This window comes from Phyllostomus hastatus, unplaced genomic scaffold (genome assembly GCF_019186645.2).
Source record: "Phyllostomus hastatus isolate PE091 unplaced genomic scaffold, TTU_PhHast_1.1 phas_scaffold_182, whole genome shotgun sequence".
Lineage (NCBI taxonomy): Eukaryota > Metazoa > Chordata > Mammalia > Chiroptera > Phyllostomidae > Phyllostomus > Phyllostomus hastatus.
In genome coordinates this window covers 22,770,995-22,797,514 of record NW_025334013.1, presented here as the reverse complement: position 1 = coordinate 22,797,514, position 26,520 = coordinate 22,770,995, and the positions used below count along the sequence as shown (strand labels likewise).

At 37.3% G+C, this 26,520-nt stretch overlaps 1 protein-coding gene and 1 pseudogene across 11 annotated transcripts in view; both read right to left on the bottom strand.

The window, feature by feature from the left end:
• Positions 1-26,520, bottom strand: part of ZMYM4 (zinc finger MYM-type containing 4) — a 142,232-nt gene that overhangs the window by 78,255 nt on the left and 37,457 nt on the right. For 10 of the 11 annotated variants that reach the window (XM_045858567.1, XM_045858569.1, XM_045858573.1 and 7 more), the window contains one exon: positions 5,233-5,278. In XM_045858567.1, the coding sequence (XP_045714523.1) occupies positions 5,233-5,278 (46 nt within the window). Of the gene's footprint in view, positions 1-422; positions 505-5,232; positions 5,279-26,520 lie in introns of those variants that run through there. The other variant, XM_045858570.1, reaches the window with a different exon arrangement.
• LOC123831636 lies at positions 5,668-24,585 on the bottom strand (annotated as a pseudogene).

Genomic DNA, 26,520 nt, shown 5'->3' with positions numbered 1-26,520 from the left:
ACTCCCCATTTGATGCAATCTACCTATCGAGATGTTTTTTTTCCACTGCTCAAAACAGTTTTTAAACTCATTGATTTCGATGCTTTTTCATACTTCCGCCTTTTTTTTTTTATGGTGTCACCTCTTCCACACTGGCAAAACGTTTCCCTTTGAAGACTTTTTCATCCGGGCAAGCAAAACAAAAGTCATTCAGGGACAGATTGAATGAATAGGGAGGATGGTGCATGGGGATCATGTCATTTTTGGTCAAAAACTGATGAACACTCATCATGATGTGGGCAAATACACTCATAAGTCAGCCATCATGAAATGGGCAAATGTACCAAAAGAGTCTTCCAAATAAAATTCACTGAAGCCAAACATGGCTTGTCACAACAATGCCAGCTGTTACACTGATACAGGTGGGTTCCTAGAACACTCACCTAGCCGAGCAAGCATGTACTACAAGAGGCCGACCCTCCAGATAGTTCTGCAGTTTTGGAATTCCTCCTCACACATGCAGTTTTCCACAAATAAACTCATACACTGCAAATAATCAAATGTAAATGATTTTTTAATTCAAATAACTGTACTTCAACAAATCAGCAATGCTATTATTTTTCCCTTGAAGTTGTCAAGTCTGTGATGTTCAATGAATTTATTCTATCAGTGAGAAAATTAACCACAGGTGAATGACTAGGGAGTTATTTAATAGCCACTAAACAATGTCCTTGATATAAGGAAGCAACTATCTGAATGCATTTTTAAAAATTTTTCTATTCTATCTTATTTTTGCTTTCAAACTTCACATTAACTGGCAACAGTTAAGGGAACATGAGTTAGGATAATCCACAGTAACAGCCACTTCCTCTACCACCATGTATCTTATAAAATCCACAGCATAAGTTCTCTTGAAAAATGATGAACCAGAAGTTGGACAACCCTATTTGAGTTGCATGAAATGTTGAAGCCTCTTTTCTTTAAAATCCCTTTCATTGGAAACAATACATCTTTGGAAGGTCAACTCAGCTTTTTCATGTTTAAACCAAATTTCCCATATTCCTCACTGATGGGGTTAACCGTTATCTGTTTCTGTGTGCCAACGATTAGCTGATACTATAGTAATTGTTTTAAAGGTTTTATTTATTTATTTTTAAAGAGGGGAAGGGAGGGAGAAAAAGAGGGAGAAAAACATCAATGTGTGGTTCCCTCTTATGTGGCCCCCACTGGGGACCTGGCCTGCAACCCAGGCATGTGCCCTGACTGGGATCAAACCAGCAACCCTTTGGTTCACAACCTGTGCTCAATCCACTGAGCTACATCAGCCAGGGCAATATAGTATTTTATTCAAAGTTTCGGAAGGACTATATTGTAGGAGTGGCCTTGAGTAACTAATACATAGTAGGTCTAGAATTACACCAGATATTTTCACACATTATTTGAGTAAGAAATAGTGAATCTCCTTCTCGCTGCAGTAGTAGCCCACCTTCATTATCTCCTAAGTAAGTTATCTATGTTCCTGAATCCCTTTCATTGAGAGATGCCAGTTTCCCCTTCCAAGCTGCCTCTGGAACCTTCAATGGCCCTTTAATGATCTGCCTCCAGAGTCTTCATACAGCCCCTTAATGAAAATCTACCAGAAACAGGGAGATAGAGGGTAATCTTTACCACACTATTTGCATTCAACATTTGGTATAAAATACCCTGCTTGTAAACTTTCAACTTAAAAACATTTATGGGGTTAGAGCAGAAAAGCACTAGGCACCAGAAATACAATCCCCAAATGTTGGGTATAGGGAACCAAGTACAAGCAGTTTGGTTGCTGCTTTAAGATTCCTGCTACCATACTACCAAAAGCAATTTACACATTCAATGCAATTCCTATTAAAGTACCAATGGCTTATTTCACAGACATAGAACAAACACTAAAAAAATTTAAATGGAATCATAAACGACCCCGAATAGCTGCTGCAATTTTGAGAAAGAAGAGTAAAGTAGGAGGGATCACAATACCTGACACTAAACTATACTACAATGCCACTGTAATCAAAACAGCCTGGTACTGGCATAAAAACAGGCACATGGACCAATGGAACAGAACAGAGAGCCCAGAAATAAACCCAAATCTCTATGGTCAATTAATATTTGACAAAGGAGGCAGCAACATAAAATGGAGTAAAAATAGCCTCCAACAAATGGTGTTGGGAGAACTGGACAGCCACGTGCAAAAAAATGAAACTCGAACACCAACTTACACCTTATACAAAAATAAATTCAAGGTGGATAAAAGACTTAAATATAAACTCTGACACCATTAAAGTCCTAGAAGAGAACGTAGGTAGGAAAATCTCATATTTCACGCAAAAACTTTTTTACTGACATGTCTCCTAGAGCAAGGGACATAAAGGAAAGAATAAACAAATGGGGCCTCATCAAAATAAAAAGCTTTTGCACAGCTAAAGAAACAGTATCAAAATAAAAAGAGAACTAACTCTATGGGAAAACCTATTTGCCAATGATACCTCAGACAAGGGTTTAATCTCCAAAATATATAAAGAACTTACATGACTCCACTCTAAGAAGACAAGCAACCCAATTAAAAAATGGACAAAGGACTTGAACAGACACTTCTCCAAGGAGGACATACAGAAGATCCAAAGACACATGAAACAATGTTCAATATCACTAGCTATCAGAGAGATGCAAATTAAAACCACAATGAGATACCACTTCACACCAGTCAGAATGGCCATCATAAACAAAGCAACAAACAACAAGTGTTGGAGAGGTTGTGGAGAAAAGGGGTCCCTAGTGCACTGTTGGTGGGACTGCAGACTGGTACAACCACTATGGAAAGCAGTATGGAACTTCCTCAGAAAACTAAAAAATGGATCTGCCTTTTGACCCTGCAATTCCACTGCTGGGACTATATCCTAAGAACACTAAAACACCAATACAAAAGAACCTTTGAACCCCAATGTTCATAGCAGCACAATTTACAATGGCTAGGTGCTAGAAGCAACCTAGATGCCCATCAGTAAACGAATGGATCAAAAAACTATGGTACATTTACACATTGGAATTCTATGCAGCAGAAAGAAAGAAGGAGCTCCTGCCCTTTGCAACAGCATGGATGGAGCTGGAAAGCATTATGCTAAGTGAAACAAGCCAGGCAGTGAAAGACAAATACCATATGATCTCACCTTTAACAGGAACCTAAACAACAAAACAAAGAAACAAACAAAATATAACCAAACACACTGAAATAGAGGACAGACTGACAGTGACCAGAGGGGAGAGAAGAGGGAATTTCAGGAGAGAATGGGAAGCGTTTACGGGAACAAATTTAAAGGACACATGGACAAAAACTAAGGGGAGGGTGGTAATGGGAAGGAAGTGGGGAGGGTTGGGTGGGTGGGATGGAATGGGAGAAAAGTGTACTTGAACAATGATTAAAATAAAAAAAAAAGATTCCTGCTACCACTTTAAGTTAGTTGTTATTCAACATTTTTAACAAACAAAGCCTCAAAATTAAAACCTTCATTAGAAAGCTATTTGATTAATTTCTATTACCAGTATACAGGCTTGAGCAAAGGCACATCCAGAAGAAGGTAGTCAAAAACTATTTGATAAAAGTAAATACTAGAGGCTGAGGATATTATGATATCTCCTAACAGCCATGTTTTACTTTCTAACCCTATTTTCCCTGACCACAAATGACTGATTGGCTCAAAGATAAACATCAGATCTAAACTGGCACAATCAAAAGCTTTTTCCTAGGAACTTGAAATTTAAAATGGATATATAGACCTGGCTGGTGTGGCTTAATGGATTGAGTGCCAGCCTGCAAAGCAAAGGGTCACCAGTTCAATTCCCAGTCAGGACACATGCCTGGGTTGTGGGCCAGGTCCCCAGTGGGAGGTGTGTGAGAGGCAACCACACATTGATGTTTCTCTCCCTTTCTTTCTCCCTCCCTTCCTCTCTTAAAAAAAGGATATACAGAAAGAGTAAATTACTGGAGTATAACTGCTGTCTGGCAGCACAGACAGAGCAGACCAATGATCTCCTCTCACTGAGTTCACTGGAGGAAATTTGTTCTTTACCTCCTCCTTAAATTCTGTGAAATACTTCAACATACTTCTGAAGTTTCTTCTGGATAAGCTAGCTGGAGCCTAATTTACTTTCTTGCACGCAAGGAAAAAAAACTAAATCCACTAAAGGTCAGTAGTGCTCATTACCTCTCAATGTATAGTCTAAAAAACTGTTATCACTCAACAGTGATAACTAATTCCAAAGAGAAAGATGATACTCACATATCCTACTGGGGGAAGTAAACTTAAAAAAAAAACAAAAGAAATGCACATTTCTCCTGACTTAGGAATCTATGAGACAAAATTTACCCTTCAAAAACAAGTATACAAATATTCTGTGATGATGATTCATTCATCAATTCTATTCTTAAAATTTATCCTACAGAACCACTTCAACAAGTAAACAAAGATGTGTATAGGAATACATATTCAATATTGCTTGTAATAGTGAAAAATCAAAAATAATATACATATGTAAAGAGGAAGTTGGTAAAATTATAATACAGTCATGCAACAAAATACTGAGTACCTGTTAGAAAAGATACAAATAGGTCCAAACCTAATGACATAGAAAGATAATGACATAGAAAGATGTCTAGGCAGTATAATGAAAAAAAGAACAGAATTCATATAATTCCCTACACACGAACATAAACCACACCTACATATATTCACAGAAAAAAATTGGGAAAATATATTAAACTTTTAAAACTGGATTATCTTTGGAGAATGATAAAGACAAAGGCTTTTATTTTGTTTTATTCATTTTTGTATTATAAAACTGAATGTATTAATTTTATAAATATAAGAAACAGTTGCTGTTTAAGAAAATGACGTACCATGGAAAAATATAAAGAGAAAATTAAAAGACTCTGTAAACAAAGTAGGAACCTTTATTAAGTGGTATATAAACTTCTGTATACTTCACACATACACAAAGTGTGGCTACATCTCAACCTTACTAACTGTGAGAATGAAATATTTACTTAAAAAAAAGAGCAAGACTTACAATTCAGATTAACTTGCTGAAAATTACTTATGCGTCATGAGATTTAAACTAAATCAAACTGGATCATGACAATCAGCTGTTATAAATGCTCTATCTAGACTTATATATTATCTATCTAAATACATGATTGTTTTTTTCTAAAATGGTACTTACAGTTCTCTACAATTTCATCAAAAACTGCACCAGTTTTCTGCTCAAACTGAAAAAGCAAAAAAGAAAAGAGAAAAATAGCATTATTATTATATTCTTCTGGCATATTTTCAGTATCCCTCCCAACTTCGCCAAGAGCTGTAATTTTCAACCCAAAGTATGCAAATATACAATAAAATAAACAATGCCAAATAGAGTAAAATAAAATATAAAATCAACAAAAGAAGTTCTCAGGCCAAAACTCACAAACTGAAAATGAAGAGATAAATATATGTCAACTATTTTTAAAAAAATGTTATTTCTAAAAAATCAATTTTCTATTACAAAATGCAGAGGATCATATATATTTATAATAATAATAATCATAGCTAGTAAGTATTCTCAATAAACAATTACTGAGAATTTACTAACATATCTTGAGAATTATGTAAAACTCATTTAAAACTGAACAGAACAATCACCATCAACAGCTTTTGGTCTTCGATTAAAGCTAGAAATCTGCTGCTCTTCAAATGAAAAGTGAGCCATGTTATAGGGATGTTTGCTATTTGGAATAGGTTTGAGCCTAAGAGAGAAGTAAAGTCAAATGTGAAATTATTTCAGACCTTTAAAACAGACACAGAGGGAAAAAAAAGTAAAGCAGAGACAACTCCATCCAGGAGCTAAAGACACTAGCATGTTTCATTTCTGGTCTTTAAACGTCTCTTCACTTCAGCAAGTGTGAGAATTCTACCTTCCAGCTTCCTTGTCTACTACTCATCCATGAAGCAAGAACACAAGAAAGGCTGCTTTTGATGAATCTTGCTGAGCAAGCGGCATTGTTCCCTCTCTGACCTCTCCCCCACATACAGTGCCTTGGTGAATACCTAAGGCTCCCAGAGTGTCACCACTGAAGGGAGAAACATTTAAGGGAGAAAAAATAATCTAGCTACTTACACATCTGCAGAGGAAACACAATACCTAGCTATGGTAATCACTATTATCTGATATTCATAAATGTTAAAAGACAACCAAGGACCCCAGGCTTCTGAAAGAAATTAATTATTGTGAAAGAGAAAGTACAAGATGAATAAAGAGAACCACTACTCCAGAAAAAAATTAATAATTTACAGAAAAGAAACTTCTAAAAAGTATTATTGGTGGTATCTTGAGATACCTGAGGCACTATAGATGCAAATAACTAAACATGGATGGCCAAGAAAAGGAGAAATGAGAAAATAGTTGGGAACAAATAAGTAATAAAAATTTTATTGGACAGGCTACTTATAAAGTTCTCGATCAGTTTCAAAAAAAAAGTCAAAAAGTTGGAAAAGATATTTTATATGACATGGAAGACTGAACAAATAGCTCTAACAGCAATTTCAGAGGCATCCCCTAAGGAAAGGACAATTGAGAGGTGAAATAAAAGAAAATTTTCCTACACTAAAAATATGAATATTTGAGATAGAATGGGCCCACCAAATATCAAAGAGGAAATGAAAAAACAAAAAAGGATATATCCTGATGAAATTTCAGAATTCCAAAAGAAAACAAAAGGAGGAACATTAATTAATAAGACACATTAACCTAAGTGAATTCAACTATATAAACACTGAAAAGGAAAGGAAAGAAACAGTAAAAGCTACTCTACCTACCAAACCATTTAATGAGTTATGCTCCACAAAGAAAGGAAAATGGGAGATTAACTCTGCAAAGCAAATTAGGAAAGCACTTCCCTGCACTAAGAGGGACCCAAGTGTGTAAACATAATGTACTTTACAATACTGTCCCTAGACATTATACATGGTGCTCAACCAAGGAAACTAGTCTTATTCAATGTTACAGGGAAAAAATTAGTATTGATGACATTACTAAGGGTGGTATGTCTATACGTGACTTAAAGGGATTTTCTCAGATAATTTGGACTATGTAACATTTCATTTTGTGAGCTGATTATAAAACCTAACTCCTCACTAAGATAATACTGTTTGCCATATAAGAAACAAGAACTAGCCTGATATCACATTTCTCTGCAAGCTGGAACACAAAAGATCACTGACTTACATGTTGTAAAAAGAAAAAAAGAACTGATTTGGAATTTAAACGACGCAAATTGTACTACAAAAAATATTTAAGAAAATAAACATGAGACTTCCAGCCAAGATGGAGGAGTAGGTAGATACACTTTACCTTCTCGCACAACCAAAAGAAGGACAACAAATTTAAAACGAAACATAACCAGAACTGCCAGAAAATTTAACTGTATGAAGTCTGACAACCAAGGAGTTAAAGGAGAAACATTCATTCAGACCAGTAGGAGGGGCGGAGATGGGCAGCCAGAGTGGAGAGGACTCATGGCAAGGCAGTGGCTGAAGGACCCAGGTGGGCAGGGCTGTGACAGGTGGACCAGGAGGTCTCACATTTGCATGTGGATAAACCGGGAAAAACATCGGGGAGTGAGACAGATCAAGCAACTAAGGGTTCCGGCAAGGGGAAATATAGCCTCAAAACCTCTGGCTGTAAAAACCTGTGGGCGAAGTACAAGGCAGGAGAAACTCCCAGCCTTACAGGAGAGTTCGTTGGAGGGACCCACAGGGTTCTAGAATGTACACAAGCCCACACACCCATGAAGCAGCACGAGAAGGGCCCAATTTACTTGTGGGTAGTGGGGTAAGTGACTGAAAGCCAGCTGACAGCTGAGCAAGTGGCACTGTTCCCTCTCTGACCTCTCCCCCACATACAGTGTCACAACACTGTGATACGGGTTGTCCAGCCCTGGTGAATACCTAAGAATCTGCCCCTAAAAACCTAAGAGGCAAACAGAGACCCAGAAATATGGCCCAAATGAAAGAATAGATCAAAGCCCCAAAAATATAACTAAGTGATGAAGAGACAACCTATCAGATGCAGAGTCCAAAACACTGGTAATCAGGATGCTCACAGAAATGGTTGAGTATGAAAAAAGTAAAGGCTATGAAAAGTGAAATAAAGAAAAATATTCAGGGAACCAACAGTGAAGGGGAAGAAATCAGAACTCAAATCAACAATATGGACCAGAAGGAAGAAATTTAAACCATGTTTATTCTGTTGAACCAGAACAGAATGAAGAAACAAGAATTCAAAAAATTTAAACCATGTTTAAACCAGAACAGAATGAAGAAACAAGATTTCAAAAAATTAAAGAGAGCCTTAGGAACCTCCAGAACAACTTTAAATGTTCCAACATCCACATCATAGGGGTGCCAGAAGGAGAAGACAAAGAGCAAGAAATTGAAAACTTATTTGAACAAATATTGCAGGAGAACTTCCACAATCTGGCAAAGGAAACAGACTTCCAGGAGGTCCAGGAAGCTCAGAAGGTCCCAAATAAGCTGGACCCTGAAGAGGACACACCAAGGCACGCCATAATTACATTACCCAAGATTAAAGATAAGGAGAGAATCCCAGAAGCAGCAAGAGAAAAGGAGACAGTTACCTATAAAGTAGTTCCCATCAGACTATCAGCTGATTTCTCAGCAGAGACCTTACAGGCAAGAAGTGGCTGGAAAAAAGTACTCCAAGTCATGAAAGGCAAGGGCCTACATCCAAGATTGCTCTATCCAGCAAAGCTTTCATTTAGAATGGCAGGGCAGATAAAGTGCTTCCCAGATCAGGTCAAGTTAAGGAGTTCATCATTACCAAGCCCTTATTATATGAAATATTAAAGGGACTTATCTAAGAAAAAGAAGAACATGTATAGTAAAAGGACAGCAAATTCACAATTATTAACCACCACACCTAAAACAAAAACAAACTAAGCAAACAACTAGAACAGGAACAGAACCACAGAAATGGAAATCACATCGAGAGTTATCAGAAGGGAGGGAGAGGGGGAAGAATGTGGGGAAAAGGTCCAGGGAATAAGAAGCACAAATAGTAGGTACAAAATAGGAGGTTAAGAATTGCATAGGAAATAGAGAAGTCAAAGAACTTCTATGTACAACCCATGGACATGAACTAATAGGTGGGGTGCTGGTAGGAGGGGAGTGCGGGGCAGAAGGGAATAAAGGGGAGAAAAAAATGAGACAACTGTAATAGCATAAAGTATACTTTAAAAAAATAAAAAATAAAAATGAAATACATTAAAATTATGAGTAAAACAAATACATGCACCTGGTTATGACTCAGAAGAAATTAAGAAACCTAGATGAGAATATCAGGCACCACTATATACTTCAGTAGACACTCTTTCGAGTGGTAAAAATTCCAGGATGAAATTTCCTTCTTTGGTTTAAAACAAAACCCTGTTTTCCTACGTCACCCACCCTCCCTCTCAAATAGAAAACAAAATACTAAAGACTAAAACATTGCCTTTTGATGCCAAACCATTTATATGCTTGTTTACAAACAGACATAGTATCATCCACCAAATCTCTTCTGTTGACCCTGGATACACATTTCAAAACCACAGGGACTAAACAGATTAGTGGCTGCTGATTGCTGGGTGTGGGGGATAATGATTGCTAATGGGTACAGGATTTCTTTTTGTGTAATAAAAACATTCTAAAATTGACTGTGGTTGTACAAATGTGAAAATACTAAAAATTATTGAATTATGCATTTTAAATAGGAAAACTGCATAGTATATGAATTATATCTCTACAACAGAGCTTTTTAAAAACAGAAAAATACAGATGACCCTCAAGCAATGAGGATTTGAACTACATGGGTCCACTTACACATGGATTTCTTTTTTAATAAATACTATAAATGTTATTTTTCTTTCCTTATGATTTTGTTAGCAACATTTTCTTTCTAGCTTTAGTCTAAGAATATAATTTGTATAACATTAAATGTGTGTTAATCAACTGTTTATGTTATCAGTAAAACCTTCCAATCAATACTAGGCTATTAGTTATGTTTTGGGGGAGTCAAAGGTTATGCACAGCCCTGGCTGGTGTGGCTCAGTGGGTTGAGAAATGGGCTGTGAACCAAAAGGTCACCAGTTAGGTTCACAGTCAAAGCAAAAGCATGGGTTGTGGGACAGATCCCTGGCTGGGGGTGTGTGAGAGGCAAATGATTGATCTTTCTCTCCCTCTTTCCCTCCCTCTAAAAATAAATAACTTCCAGTCAAAATAACAGCACAGGCAGACATGGCTCAACCCTTCACACAACCACATCAAAATTACATCAAAAATATATAACAACCATCACTCAGAACCATCAGAAATTGAGTTGAATGGAAGTCTGATAACTACAGAATTAAAGAAACTACATCCATTCAGACTGGTAGGAGGGGCATAGATGTAAAACATGCTTGTCCCACGCCGACTGTGGTAGAAAAATTAGGGAGAGATATCTCAGGAGCAAAGAGTCCCAGCCCCACGCTATGCCCCACAGTCCAGGGTTCCAGTGCCAGGAAAATAAGTCCCCACAACTTCTGGCTGCAAAAACCAGTGGGGATTGATTTGGTGGAAGAAACTGCTAAAGCCCCAAGCAGTTCCTCTTAAAAAACCCATGCACAGACTTACTCAGACTCACTCCCTCTGAACTCCAGCACGAGGGTAGCAGCTTGAAAGGCACCAGTGGTATACAAGGAGGAACTGAAGTATCTGGCATCAAGTCGAGAGCTGGGGGGACAGCTTTCTCCCAGACTGAAAGGTGGGCAGAGACCACTGTCCCTTTTCTAAACCTTCCTCCTACAGACCCAGCAAGCTGATGTCATATCTGAGACTACATCAAACTGGCTAACACTGTTTGACCCACATCAAACTGGGGATCCAGTTTGACCTCATTGGAGATCTCCAGAGACTCCACCCTACCCAACTTATGGGCCTACCCAAGCTGCTTTTCCATATGAAGGGTTGATCTTGGCTCATACAACTTCCTGAATCGTTATCAACAAGCAGCGGCTGGCCTCACTGAGCCGCAGGCCCGAAGCTAGCACCTTACATTCACAGCCTGGCTTTGCCTGGGAATCTCCAAGACCATAACAAGTAGCAGCCATCTCAGAAAGGCAGGGTGGCCCTGGGCAGAACATAAATGGGGGCTGACCTTAGCCTGTACCTCCTGGGAAACCCCAGGGCCAGTGAACCCAGCTAATAGCTACAGACCATGTCGGAGCACCACCATCCTGTCCCTGCACAGGTGATCCTCCACTGAGGGCTGAGGTTGGTGGTAAGTGGTCACAGACAGCCCTTGAAGGTGACACTGGCTGGGTAAATCCCCCACATTGATCTGCCAACAGCAACCAAGGCTCAACTACAAGAGGAGAGTGTACTCAGCCCACACAAAGGGCACTCTCAAGTATCATTCTTGGGTGATAGGGGAGGCTGTGCCACTGGACCCTACAGGATACCTACTTTACGGCACCCTACCAAGACGCAGAATCAACAAAGTAGCTCTATCTAATTCACAGAAACAAACACAGGGAGGCTGCCAAAACAAGGAGACAAAGATACATGGCCCATATGAAAGAACTGATCCGAACTCCAGAAAAAGAGCTAAGCAAAATGGAGATAAGCAATCCATCAGATGCAGAGTTCAAAACACTGGTTGTAAGGATGTTCAAGGAACTTAGTGAGGACCTCAACAGCATAAAAACGATCCAGTCAGAGATGAAGGATACACTAATTGAAATAAAGAAAAATTTACAGGGGAACAGTAGAGTGGATGAAGCCAAGAATCAAATCAATGATGTGGAATATAAGGAACCAAAAAACAACCAATCAGAACAACAAGAAGAAAAAAGAATCCAACAAAAACGAGGACAGTGTAAGCAGCCTCTGGGACAACTTAAAGAGGTCCAACATTTGCATCATAAGGGTTCCAGAAGAAAAGAGCAAAAAACTGGAAACCTACTTGAAAAAATAGTGAAAAAAAAAAAAAACCTTCCTAATTTGGTGAAGAAAACATACACGCAAGTCCAGGAGCACAGAGAGTCTCAAACAAGATGGATGCAAACAGGCCCATTAGTCATGACTTTAAGTTTAGTTGTCAAAACATAGGGGTTGTAGTTCTGGGAAAGAATGCCATCAATATTTTGATGGGGGTTGCCCTGAATCTGTAGGTTGTTTTGATTAGTGTGGACATTTTAATGATGTTGAGTCTTCCTATCTTTCCATTTATTTGTACTTTCTTCAATTTATTCTTAGGAGGCAGCTGGAAGATTTGAATTCTGAAAACAGTCATTCTGGCTACGGAGTAAAGTCATTTCTGACTCCTGCCTGAAGTTCTAACCATACCATTCTCAAACTGTTTCCTTCCTACTGGGAATGATGTCTACCTGATGAATTACCACTGCTTCTTCAAAGCGCAGCTCTTCAGTAAGGCCTTTGCTGATAACCTACTAGAATACATCACTCCTCTGTAGCACTTCATTTATATTTCACTTACAGTCATTAATAGCAATTAACTCACATATATGTCAGTATCACTTTCTAAATCAATTCTTTTCATCCTGGGATAACCATAGGCTCTAGAATATTACATAGTAAGCTCTCACCTAACATCATCAATAGGTTCTACAACTTCACATGTAACAAGGTATAATGACACTAAGTTTACTATAGGCTAACTGACATAAGTTAGGTTCTTTAAGGCATCTCATCGTTACAATGAAATTATCTTGAATGAAATGAAGTCATTCAAGGACCTGCTGTATTTAGTAATTTCTCAACCACTTTTTTATTAACTGAATGCTATATTTTACATTTTTCAGTACTTGTTATGCAAAATCTGCAAGATGTTCTAAGGAAAATTCTGTCATCAAGTTAATATAGGAAATATAAATCTTTTTTCAGTGATTAACAATGCTTGTTAATTTATTAAATATTAAGAAGTCCACAACTAAAGAAACCGGTACTGCTTAGTTTCACCCAGCATTTCCCAAACATATTTGGCCACAGAAACCCTTTGAAAGATAACATTTATTAACATACTACTGAAACTATGGGAAATGATGCTAAATGATGGTAGCCATTTTAGATTTCTTCACATTTTAACATAAGATCCTTTTTTTTACATTTTAAAGATTTTATTTATTTATTTTTACACAGAGTAAGGAAGAGATGGAGAAAGAGAGGGAGAGAAACATCAATGTGTGGGTGCCTCTTGCACATTCCCCAGGCATGTGCCCTGACAGGGAACCTGGCCCGCAACACAGGCATGTGCCCTGACTGGGAATCAAACCAGGGACCCTTTGGTTCGCAGACCTGTGCTCAATCCACTGAGCCACAACAGCCAGAGCGAGGAAGGTCATTTTTATTTAGTAATATACTCCAAAGAAATGGTTTTTTAAGTTTTTTTTAATAATCATGCCATCTGACCATATGTGATTTTCACAAGTATTATGAAAATAATTAGCCAAATTAACAAGGAAATACTAAATTAAATCCTTTGTTCCTAACACTCACTTCCTAATAAGGCTTACCTTCCAGCACTAATCATCTGCTACTAATCAATCACAGCAATCTGTCCTACAAACTATGGATATGTTATCAGAATTATTCTCAATTTCAAGTTCAAGTATTAATTTATAATCAATTGAAGTTGACAGCCAAGATCAAATATTTACCATTAAGTGCTAACATTAGCACTATCCATAGAGAAAAGTGTATGTAAAATGTAAAAAACACACCCTAACTGGTGTGGTTCAGTGGGTTGGGCATCATTCCCACAAACTGAAGTTTGCCATTTTGATTCCTGGTCTTAGCACATGCCTGGTAGTAACCTGATGCAGGCCAGGTCCCCAGCCAGGAATGTGCAAGAGACAACAATCAATGTTTCTCTGACACACTGATATCTCTCTCCTCCTCTTTCTCCCTTCCCTTCTCTTCTAAAAATAAATTTAACAAAAAATTTAAACGTCAAAACAAAATTATTTTTTACAGATAATATGCTTGTCTACTTGAGAAGTCCAAGACAGTAAACTGTAATGTATTAGAAAATATACATTTCAGCCCTGGCTGGTGTAGCTCAGTGGACTGAGCATAGGCCTGCAAACCAAAGGGTCTCTGGTTCATTTCCCAGTCAGGGCACATGACTGGGTTGCGGGCCAGGTTCCCAGTAAGGGCCACATGAGAGGCAACCATACACTGATGTTTCTCTCACTCTCTTTCTCCCTCCCTTCCCTTCTCTCTAAAAATAAATAAATAAAACCTTAAAAAAATTTTAAAAAGAAAAAGAAAATATACATTTCAATAGAATGATTCTTTATAAAATTTAACCTTCAAGAAAGCAACAGCACTCCTATGAAACAGTACTAATTAGTAAAAATATAATGGGAAAAATCCAATTCACAATTGGGTTTAGAACAAAATTCTAAAGATAAATATAAGAAATATATAAAATCATTATGCAAACAACTACCAAACTTTTCAGAGCGCAAAACAGCTGATAATGATATACAAACAGAAAAAAAATCAATAGTATGAAGAACTCAATTTCTTCACAAAATAGGGAAGATGAGGTTACGGGAAACGAGACAGAACCATTAACAAGGACATCTGGATGAATAAACGTAAAAAGAATATCCAAGCCCTGGCTGGTGTGGCTCAGCGGACTGAGTGCCAGCATGTGAACCAAACAGTTACTGGTTCAATCCCAGCCAGAGCACATGCCTGGGTTTCAGGCCAAGCCCCCCATTGGGGGCTTACAAGAGGTAACCAGTAAATGTATTTCTCACACATCTATGTTTCTCTCCCTCTTTCTCCCCTCCTTTCCCTTCTCTCTAAAAATAAATAAATTAAATGTTAAAAAAATATCCAAGAAAAGGTTACTTTTCATAGTAACAATAACAAAAATATGGCCTACCATATATTAAAGGTACAACTAAAATATATGACTGGCATGGCAATTAATAGATTTATAAAATGAAATTTTAACTACAAAGTCCAAAGTATACTTAAGAATTAGAATATGACCAGTAATGATTTAAGGTGAAAAACTTCAATCACCATTTTATGCTTGACACCAAAATAAATTTCAAAGAGAATAAAAACAAACTGAGCCCTGACCAGTATGACTCAGTTGGTTGGAACACCATCCTATACTCCAGAAGGCTGGAGGTTCGACTCCTGGTCAGGGCACACACCTAAGTTGCGAGTTTGATCCCCAGCAATGAATCAATGTTTGTCTCTCACATTAATGTTTCTCTCTCTGTCTTTCCTGCCCTTTCTTTCTCTCTCTACAATCAATAAACATATTAAAAAAAAAATAAAAACAAAGTGAAAAAATGAAGATACTAGAAGGTAGGAAAGTCTTTTAACCATAAACAGAAACAAATCCTCATGAAAAAGCTGAATTAAAATTTGTTTGGCTGTCTTTAGGTAAAAACCTAAAGACAATCTGAGAAAATAAGTCTGTGTGAATAATATCAATGATGAATACCTTACCTATAAAGCAGTCTTAGAATCCACTTAAGAGTAGCACCTCAATAGAAAATTAACAAAAACCACAAACAACCATTAAATATTCAATCTCAGGTGAAGTTAAAATTAAAATGAAATACCATTTGCACTGGCCGGGTAGCTCAGTTGGTTAGAGCATTCTCCTGATACGCCAAGATTGCAGGTTCAATCCCTGGTCAAGACACATACAAGTGTCAACCAATGAATGCATAAATAAGTAGAACAACAAATTGATATTTCTCTCTCTCCCCTTCTGTCAAATCAATAAATAAAATTTTATTAAAATGAGATATTATTTTCTCTTAGACTAGCAAAGACACAAATAAATGGATAGATATAAAAATTTTCTCTATTTTTAAACCTAATATATCTAGGAAATGTCTCATTATACAATGATCTACTTCACTCTTTATAGTGACTGCAGAATCTTTTATTGTATTGTATTAATGGAGACTTCATTACTTCTAGCTTTTTATCCAATTATAGTTATCCTTACATGTAAGTTGGTTTATATATGTCAGTATGTGTATGTAAGTGTTTGTGCATGATCATATATGTATGATCAATTCCCAGTAGAATCATGAAATTAAAGAGCACAAGAACTCAAAATTTTTTATAGATATACCAGACTGCCCAACAAAAGTATTCCTCCAATATATATATATGTATGTACATATATCTCAATATAGTGAATTCTTACTGTTTCTCAAGAACTTCTCTACCAACATGGTAGGAAGATTTTTTTTCTCATCTTTCTCAATTTGATAAGCAAAAACTGTTACCTTATTGTTAAATTTCAAATGTTTCATTTTTTTAAATTCTGAAGAATCATCTTTCCATATAGTTATTAACCATCTGTGATTCTTATTTCTATCAACTACCTCACTATTGAGCTTTTTAGGTGACCTAAAGCAATGGCTCCCAAACCATTATAATTAGTGATTAACACTTATCAAGAATCTTGCCCTCTGTCTAGCACTGTTTTCAACTTTTAAACAGATTGAATTCAATTTAGCCTCCCTGAAGTTTCATGAGATAAATATTGTTAACACCTCTACTTTATAAATGAAGAAATGAAGGTATTAAGAGGTTGAGGGGACACACATGCACCCACACACAGCTCTGAAAAAGGCTTCCCAGAAAAAAGCCTAAATGTATGACTCTCCAAAATCTGGTCTATACTGCTTCGTTTCCTGCCTTCATGTTCCCATTACATCCCCATCTCAAAAGCAAATGTTCTAGCTGCTATGAATGACCTGTAGTTCACCCAATCTCTCAGGCAGTTTCATGCCTCTGGACCATTGTGCACCGTGCTCAAGCATTTCCAATCTTAATTCAATAGCAAATGCCTACTCAGATTTTGTGACTGAGCTCAAGTTACAACTCTTTAATAATGCCATCTCACACAACCCACACACCCAACTTCCTAAACAAGGGAGAATTCACAACTCTCTTTCTCTGCACTACTACAGCAGGTATGTCCATAATAGCCACTATAGAAATTTTACTCCAAAGTTGAGGGTGATATAAGGCAGAGATTTTCTACCTTTCTCATCTCATGGCACATATAAACTAATTACTAAAATTCTGTGGCACACCAAAAAATCTTTTTTGGCAACCTGACAAAAAAATACTTATACTTTTCATTCATTCACACCAGACAGCTAATGTTGTTTTGGCTCTTGTCATTTTTCACTTGCCAAACTAAGGGAAAAGAGGTCAGTGCCCCTGACTAAATAGTCAGGTATTGCATGTTTGAAAAATTCTTGCAGCACACCCATTGAATATCTTTACAGAATCAAGTACTCAAACACATTTCTGAAGTTGTACCATGAAATATCCCATTGTTCTGGTAGATCTATCTGCTAACAAATAACCATGGTTATGAAAACATTAATTTTTAACTCAATTTTGGAGACTATCTAAAAAAGGAATCAATTTATCAGTTTTTATGCAAAAATTATTCGAGTTATACAAAAATTAAAAACAATCTAGTTTCTCTCAACAGAATCCTAATTAAATGAAGACTCTCTAAAGGATTAGAAATATTTCTCAAAGCAGAAGACAGGTTAAAGTGTATCCAAGTCTCGAGAGATTTTTTGTTTATTCCTTATTGCTGCAAGCCTATCTACAAAAATGCCCAACATTAACGGAAACTCAGTAAATGTTTGCTAAATAAACGAATTAGTATAATTAATCATTTAAAACTTATCTATATTAAAAACTTAATCATCCTATAGTGTGCTTTAAAATTTTCAACAATTTCACCCTGGCTGGGCAGCAGTTAGTTGCAGCATTGCCCATATACCAAAATGGTTGACAGTTCAATTCCCAGTCAGGAAGTATACAGGAGGCAACCGATTGATTGATATTTGTCTCTCCCATCGATGTTTCTCTCTCTCTCTCTCTCTCTGAAATCAATAAAAAAAATCCTTGGGTGAGGATTAAAAAAAATTTTGCAAAAATCTCAAAGATTAAGCAGAAGCTTTAAACAGTTTTAATGCCTGCAACAGACCACACTCCAAATTAAATATCCAATCACCTTCCTCACTCCCACAGTAATAATGCTAGTCTTTGCCTATTACTACTCCCATCCAAACATCCTCTACTTACACTTTCAAGTTTATTCATACTAATGATCTTTATCATCATTTTATCAAGTTGGAAAATATCCTAAGTTGTTATGGAAAACATATTATTTTACAAAGGTAGCACTCACTTGGCACTATAGTGCAGGTTCATAAAAATAACCCTAAAGCTGAAACCAACAGAGAAAACAATCTTACCAAAGGGAAAAAATTGCAATTGTTCTGTGATCTTTAAGATTTTTATCAAAATATTTAAAAACTCTTTTACCATCAGCTATAAATATATAAGGAAATAAAAAATATTGTATAATGTTTACTATTTTCTAATTTAAAATGTAAGAAACTTTGAGAATCAAAGTGTTTTATTTCTTTGTAAAATACCTTAAACATTAAGAGTACACACAGTGCTTGCCACCTTCTTTTTCTCAGATAACTTATGATATGGAATTAAGTATCTTTTCCATGACTTTGCAAACTGTCATAACTCTTTCCAAGTCTGGTTCGGCTTCCAACATTTCACCCTTTGCCCTTCTGATCTATTTCCAAGAGTTCCTTTAACATAAAAATTTTTGCGAGGAGTTAATTCCTCTAAACCATCTTAAACCTTTTTGTCATAAAACATTTTCCTCATTTATGTGGATAAATTCATCTTTACTAAGTTCCTCAGACTTCTTATCTATACTTTCCCCTTTGTGACTTCAGGATCCTATATCTTTCTATAAAAAAATTTTTATTGAATTTATTGGGGTGATATTGGTTAATAAAATTATATGTTTCAGGTGTACAATTCTACAATACATCATCTATATAATGTATTATGTGTTCACCAAAGTCAAGTCTCCTTCTGACACCATTTACCCCCCTTTACAGTCTACCTCCTTCTACCCCCCTTTCCCACTGATAATCACCATACTGTTGTCTCTGTGTCTTTTGTATTGATTTTTATTTTTAGGGTTTTTTTTATCTATTTCTGCTCTGATATTTATTATTTCTTCTACTCATTTTGGGCTTATGTTTGTTGGTTTTTTTCCCTAGTTCTTGTAAGTGTAAAGTTAGATTGTTTATTTAAGATTTTCTTTAGTTTCTTGAGATAGGACTAATGCTACGAATTTCCCTCTCAGGACTACTTTTACTGTATCTCATAGACTTTGGGTGTTCTCATTTTAATTTGTATCAAGACATCTTTTGATAATATTCTTGATCTCATTCTTAAACTATTCATTGTTTAGTTACATGTTACTTAGCTTCTATGTCTTTGTGTTTTTAATTTTTTTTCTTTGATTTCTAGTTTCATTCCATTATGGTCAGACAAGATGCCTGATACGATTTCAATCTTATTAAACTTACTGAAACTCGTTTTCATGTCCCAACATGTTGTCTATCCTAGAAAATGTTCTATGTGCACTTGGGATAAAATGCTCTGAAGTTACCATTTATATCTATCTGATCTAATGTGTCATTTAAGGTTACTATTTCCTTATTGATTTTCTGTCTGGATGATTTATCTACTGATGTCAATGGGGTTTTAAAATTCCCTACTATGACTATATTATATCTCTCCCTTTATGTTCACCAAGATTCAAGATTGGCTTTCTATATTTAGGTGCTCCTTGTTGGGTACATGAATGTTTACAAGGGTTATATCCTCTTATTAGATTGAACTCCTTAGCATTATGTAAAGTCCTTCTTTGTCTCATTATGGCTTTTTTTCAGTCTACTTTGTCTGATACAAGTATTGCTACCCCAGTTTTTCATTTCCATTTTCATGAAATATCTTTGGATCCCTTGACTATTAATCTGTATCTCTCATTCTGAAGTGTGTCTCTTAGTATATACACACACATGCATACATATACTAATACTTATATATATATATATATATACACTAAGACATATATACTGATATATATATACATACATATATATGTATGTCTTTGCTTATCCCTTCTGCTACCCTGTTTCAATGAGAGCATTTAAGACATTTACTTTTAGAATGATTATTGATAGGTACATATTCACTTCCACTTTATAACTATGTCCCTGTTTTGTTTTCTTCTCCTTCTCCTTCTCCTTCTTCTTCAAGAACCTTTTACATTTCTTCTTATACTGGTTAGGTGGTATCAAACTCCTTTAGATTTTACTTTCCTGTGAAGCTCTTTATTGCTCTTTCAATTTTAAATGGTAGCCTCATTGGGGAGAGTAGCCTGGATTGTGGGTCCTTGCTTTTCATCATTTGGAATATTTCATGCCAATCCTTTCTGGCCTGAATTTTTTCTGTTAAGAAATCAGCTGACAGTCCTATGGGTGCTCCCTTAGGTAACTAGCTGTCTCTTGCTTTAAGAGTCTCTCTTTGTCCATAACCTTTGCCATTTTAATTGTAATATGTTTTGGTTTAGGCCTATTTGAGTTCATACTGTTTAGACTCTCTGGGCTTCCAAAATTCACGTATATTTTTCTTTCACCAGAAGAGGGAAGTTTTCAGTCATTATTTCTTTAAATAGGCTCTCAATCCCTTGCTCTCTCTCTCTTCTCCTTCTTGTACCCCATGACAACGATGTTGTTACACTTCATTATGTCACAAAGGACCCTTAAAATATCTTCATTTTAAGAATTTTTTTCCCTGCTCTGGTTAAATGTTTACAGCTACCTTGTCTTTCAAACCACTGACTTGATCCTCTGCTTCATTCAACCTGCTGTTGATTCCTTCTACTGTATTCTTCATTTCAGGTATTGCACTCTTCATTTCTGACTCATCCTTTATGGTTTCTATGTCCTTTTTCAAGCTGTTGAGCATCCTTATAACCATTACTTTGAACTCTACATCTGATAAATTGCTGGCCTCCATTTCATTTAGTTCTTTTCCTGGAGAATTCCCCAGTTCTTTCATCGGAGGCCTATTCCTTTGTCTCCCCATTTCTGCTGCCTCTTTGTATTTGTTTCTTTATATTAGATAGATCTGCTAGGACTCCCAGTCTTAGCAGAGTGGTCTTATGTAGTAGGTGTCCGATGAGACCCAGTGCCGTAGTCTCCTTGATCACCTGAGCTGGGTGCTCCAGGAATGACCCTTGGGTAGGTTATGTGGGCCCTTCTGTTGTAACTGAGTCTTCACTGCTATTGGCCCATTCATGTGTGAGGTCAACCCTCAGGCTGACTGACCATGACAGTGTACAAGCTGCTGTGCAGGTACTGACCTCACAAATCGAAATTAGCCTCGGCAGGGTCTGGTGCCTGCCAAAATCTCCCTTGGGACATGCCACTTGTGATACTGCTCTGATGTCATCTGAAGCTGGCCACTGGGTGTGTTGGATCTGGAACCTTTTGGGAGTGACTCTGGTGTAACCAATGTCAGATGCTGACTGTGACTGGCCCTGGGCAACCTGTTTTGAGCTACAAACAATTCAAAGTTTATGGCTGCCTCTGCTGGGCCTCAGTGTGCATAAGAAGGACCAAGCTGTGCACCAAGGCAGGCTTTTACCAGAACAAGGCCCAGGGGAAGGTCAGCAGAAGTGCAAAGCACCCCAAGATCTACCTGTGCCTGTCTCAACCTGCTGGCTGCCTGACAGGCTCAGTCACTGAAAAAGCTTCTGGTAGTAATCAAGTTGCATGAGGTAGGTTATCAGTGAGTCACAAGGTAGACTCACCAGATTGGTACAGGTTCAAATTCAGTGCTAGTGTTTGGTCTAAGGCCACTCAGCAAATGTCCCTGGGTATAATGAGTCTAGCTGCCACTGCCAGATGCCCACAGACCTTTATGGTGGGGTGAGGTCTGAGGGAGTTGTCAGGGTGAGGACAGTAGAGTTTATCAGAGTCAAATAGGCAAAGATTTGGCCCTGTGAAGGCAGGGCCTTCAGTGATTTAGCATCCAACTGAAAACTGACCCCCATCCTAGAGCTACACAACTCAAGACTGTCCTAGATTCTGCCAGAAGCCCAAGCTCAACAAAGTGAGGCAACAGTGATTCCACAGGGTAGGCCTATTGCATTCTCCCAGGCTGATGCCATAAGCAGACTAGTACTCCACTGAAGAAAATGATGTCAGTTCAGGGATGAAGGAGAGTGACTCAGCAGAGGGATCCCAGTGGCTACCCCCTCAGCTCTCTCCCTAGAGCTGCAAATCCCAGTCTCTCCTCACATGACTCCAGTACATTCTACCCTCCCTCCACCAGAGCACAGGGTGAATGTCTGTGAATGAAATTTTGTGTGTTAGCCCTTTAAAACAGTGCCTATGTGTTTAGCTGACTCTCTTCTCTCCCTGTCAGATAGAATCCCAACTGATTTTCACAGCCAGATGTTATGTGGGCACGTCTTCCAGCTCTGGTGCTCAGGGCCAGGAAGCCCAGCATGGGGTTGAGACTTCACACTCCTCAGGGGCAATCTCTGCAGCTAAGATATCCCTCTAGAGCCTACTGTGGGACAGGCCCAGCAGTTTTTGCTTCTCTGCCCTTCCTACCAGTCTCAATGTGCCTTATTCTGTGAATCCTTGGTTATAAGACTTTTATTCTGCCAGTCTTCAGTTGACTATTCACAATGTTCTATATTTTAGTTGTAATTCCAGTTTGGTCATGGAAGGAGGTGAGTGTAACATCTACCTTATCCCCCATCATCTTGGGTCTCTCCAGGATCCTCTTTCATCACATAAGTTATGGATGGGATTGCCTTGCAAAACAGACCTACCCTACATGAATTAGTTGATTATCATATAATTACTTGCTCAACTAATCTTTGAAATCTGGTGCAAGTTCACAATAGCATCCCTATCTGCTCTAACAGCTTAACTCATGTTGATTCTGGGGGGAAAGAAAAACAGCCTTTATTGGCAATAAAAAGTTCTTCAGTCTCCTTGTAATTAGTTTTTCTTTCAATGCAGCAACTAAATTCAGTGCTTTGGCATGAATGCTAGTCAAACTGAGACCTATTCCTGAGACCAATTTACACTAAGTAATGTTGAGATGATGTTTGTTTTTTTTTAATAACAGTTCTTTATTACATGAATTCAGATACAGAGCAGATAATCATGTTCCCTGACATTTAACAATCACATTCAATAAGAGTTTGTTAGTGTATTCCTCAACACTCTAATTCTAAGGAGCTTCCTTCAAATTCCCTTTTCAAAGCCTTGCACAAGAAGAGGTTAAGTACCAGTATGAAAGACTGTTGTTAGAAGTTTTATTTCACCATCTTCATCATCATCACATGCAGTTTCTTCCTTTTATGCACAAGACGTTAAACAGGTGCTACACTCTGCCTATGGTACAAAGTTTATAAATACAATACACCAATACAAAATTGAAGCCATTAAAAAGAGTGTAGTAACAACTAGGAGATAATTAAATCTGTAGTATTGATGGAATCCATGAAAGAGGTTCAGAAACAACACATAAATTCCAATACTAAATGTTTCACTTGGGAAGGCGTGGAAGACCAACTTTTTATGTGCTGCTCGAGGGTTTTCTAAGTTGCTCCAAGTTTTCTTTCTTTCTGCTATCTTTAAATACTGCAAAGCATTGTAAGTAGCATCACTCTGTGCACTGCCACAGGAGATCCCAGAGCCATGACAGACTGTGATGAGACTAGCGGACAGTTGAGTGAGACACTGATACTGCCCATTGGCACTCAGTTCTATATCTAAATATGTTCTATTAAAACCTTGTTCCTTGGCAATTTCACTGAGCAGTTGGATATAATCTGTATTTGGAATACTAAGGTGGCTTTTTATCAGTTGCTTGATCTTTTCACCAGGAGAAATCCTCAAGAAATGCCAAGTACATCCTGAAGAATATCCTACTATATCTGTTAAAGAAATGTGGTTCTCTAGAGAAATATTACTGAATTTGGCAATAAATTTCTCAGAAGCATTTTTCTTGGCTTGTTTTTATTATGCTCCCTTTCCAGTTTCCATAAATGACTCTAGCCTGCAAATTGTGGTATATTCTCTCTTATGAGCAGACCTTCCCTCCTGGGAGAGGGTATATTCAGGAAGTCGCCAGCCATGATGAATAGCTAATTCCTATAATGAACCAACAGGACTAAGCTGGTTCTTTGGTTGTTTGGAAGGGTCAGGCATTAAGGGGTTAGAACTGCAAAGCAAATACTTGCATTGACTTTCAAAATGTTTATGGAAGCCTCTGCAGCTCTATGTTTAGCCAGCTTCTTACTTGTACCTTCACCTGTGCAGGTTATGTCACCAACGGTTACTCTGAAGGCTAAAGTGGGCATGTATATTTGCATATTGGATCTTTCACATCCATAAACAGGGATGGTTTTGATCTTCATGCCATATTTGTGTAACACCTGAATCAGTGTTTTCCCTGGTTTAGCCGTAATCATCTTCCCCAAACTGAAGGTCCCGCTGTCCACACGCTCCAGCAGCAGGGCTGCATTGCGATGCCAGTTCTGGGACATGGCAAGAAGAAGGGCTTGGCGGTGGAAGAGCTGTGCCAATCGACAGACATCCTTGCTCCTTAGGGTGGCCGTCCTGAGAGAAGCACTCCAGAGCCACCCACCTACTCTTCCCCAACTCTCCTTCCTTTCTCCCACCCCCAAGTTCTCTGCTCCCCTGTGTCCCTCTAGCAAAGGGTGCAGGCATGGGTCAACTTTTCTGGTTTTTTATATTTATCTGACACTTCAATACAATTCAAACTACACCTTCATGTAGGCAAGCTCAGCTCCTCTCCTATCTTAATTTACCCTGTGGCTATTTTCAAATCTGTGGCATTCCATTTTTCTGATCTAATTTTATCACTTTTCATTTCTTCACCACACTTTCATCTTTGTTGGTCAACTCTCTCCTTTGATTATCCTGTTTTGCAAAATGTCACATGGATTTACCATTGGGAGACAAGGAGGTTAACAAAACTACACACTTTGCTGTCTGTGCAAGAAATGCATAACAGATGTACAGTGACCAATCTCCAAGAGACTTTGAGAGAAGTAAGGTCATTGGTCACTGATCATGTTAAGCATCTGTTAATTACATGGTGAGTTGTAAAATGAAGAGCTAGTACTGAAGTTTACGTAGTACACAATTACAGTTAACGTCCCATGGTAAATGGCATGTGAATTTTGTTGTTAGGGGACTGGCATGTTATTTAACTAAATAGTGGTAACTGAAATTCAAGTATATTAGAAGCCTACAAAGTGAGAACTTACTGTAAATAGAAACACATTATCTGGAAAATAGTTCCTATCAAATATGTAATAGGTCTCAAGAAAGACTGTTAACATCAATACTGTTCAGCTCCTAATTCACTAACAGACACGAAGGAAGAAATGTAACTCCTTTGTGGCTCAAATAAAGTTAATAAAGTTGGTTTATGAAATTCTAAAACTCCTCTCCAAATTCTCGAACTTCAAGATCACAGTTCACCTCAAACTATGCATAAAATAAGATTTCAAAATGGTTTAATCAAGACTGAAAACTTGATAAGGACAGTATAGAAGATCTCATTCTCTCTCCATAGTTTTATTTCCTAACTAAATGACTTTTTAAGATATTAACAACTCTCCCTTTAAATGAAATCAAATCCATCATTTTTTCACAATTTTATTCATTTCAAAATTTATGTAAAGTTACTTAAAATAATTATTTCCACTGAAATTACCTTGACATGAAACTAAAAATAAGCTTAATTTTTCCATCAAAACAAGAATAAATATCCATCAACTTACTATAGGTAAACTTAGCATTTGTAATTCATATTTCATTTGTTGACATTGTACTTTATTAGTAGTATTTTTTAAATGCTACCTGGAATAAAAACCAAAGTTCTAACTAGGAGCAGTTAAGTTTGATTTTACAAATCTTTAATTCTATAAAATGAAGCAACTTCGTTAAGTTCGAAGTATACTGAACAAGGCCATTAGAAATGTATTAAAGACCCAAAGAATACATCACTTCAGTGTTAAATTTACATTACATACTTAATGGAAAAAAAACTTGAAATAGCTGCAAAAACCTAATAAAATTAAGTGTCAAAACTTATCACCACGTAGAGAGTACAGATGCTCAGTCACTGCTGAGAAAATAGCTTCAAACAAAAATCAGATTTAGCTGTGAAGCTATCAACCTAAAATGACTTCTTTTCATAACAGTTAAGAAAAGAATTACCGTATTTTTCAGATTATAAGACCCCCCAAATTTGGGAGGAAAGGGGGGGTGTCTTACAGTCTGAATGTAGCTTACCTGGCTCGCTATGGGGGGGGGGGCAGCCTATGTTATTTATGTCATTAAATGTCTTTAAATATCTTATGTTATTAAATATCTTACCACATTTTTTTGCTTCAGAATTTTTTCCCCTATTTTCTTCTAAAACCTAGGTGCATCTTACAGTCCAAAAA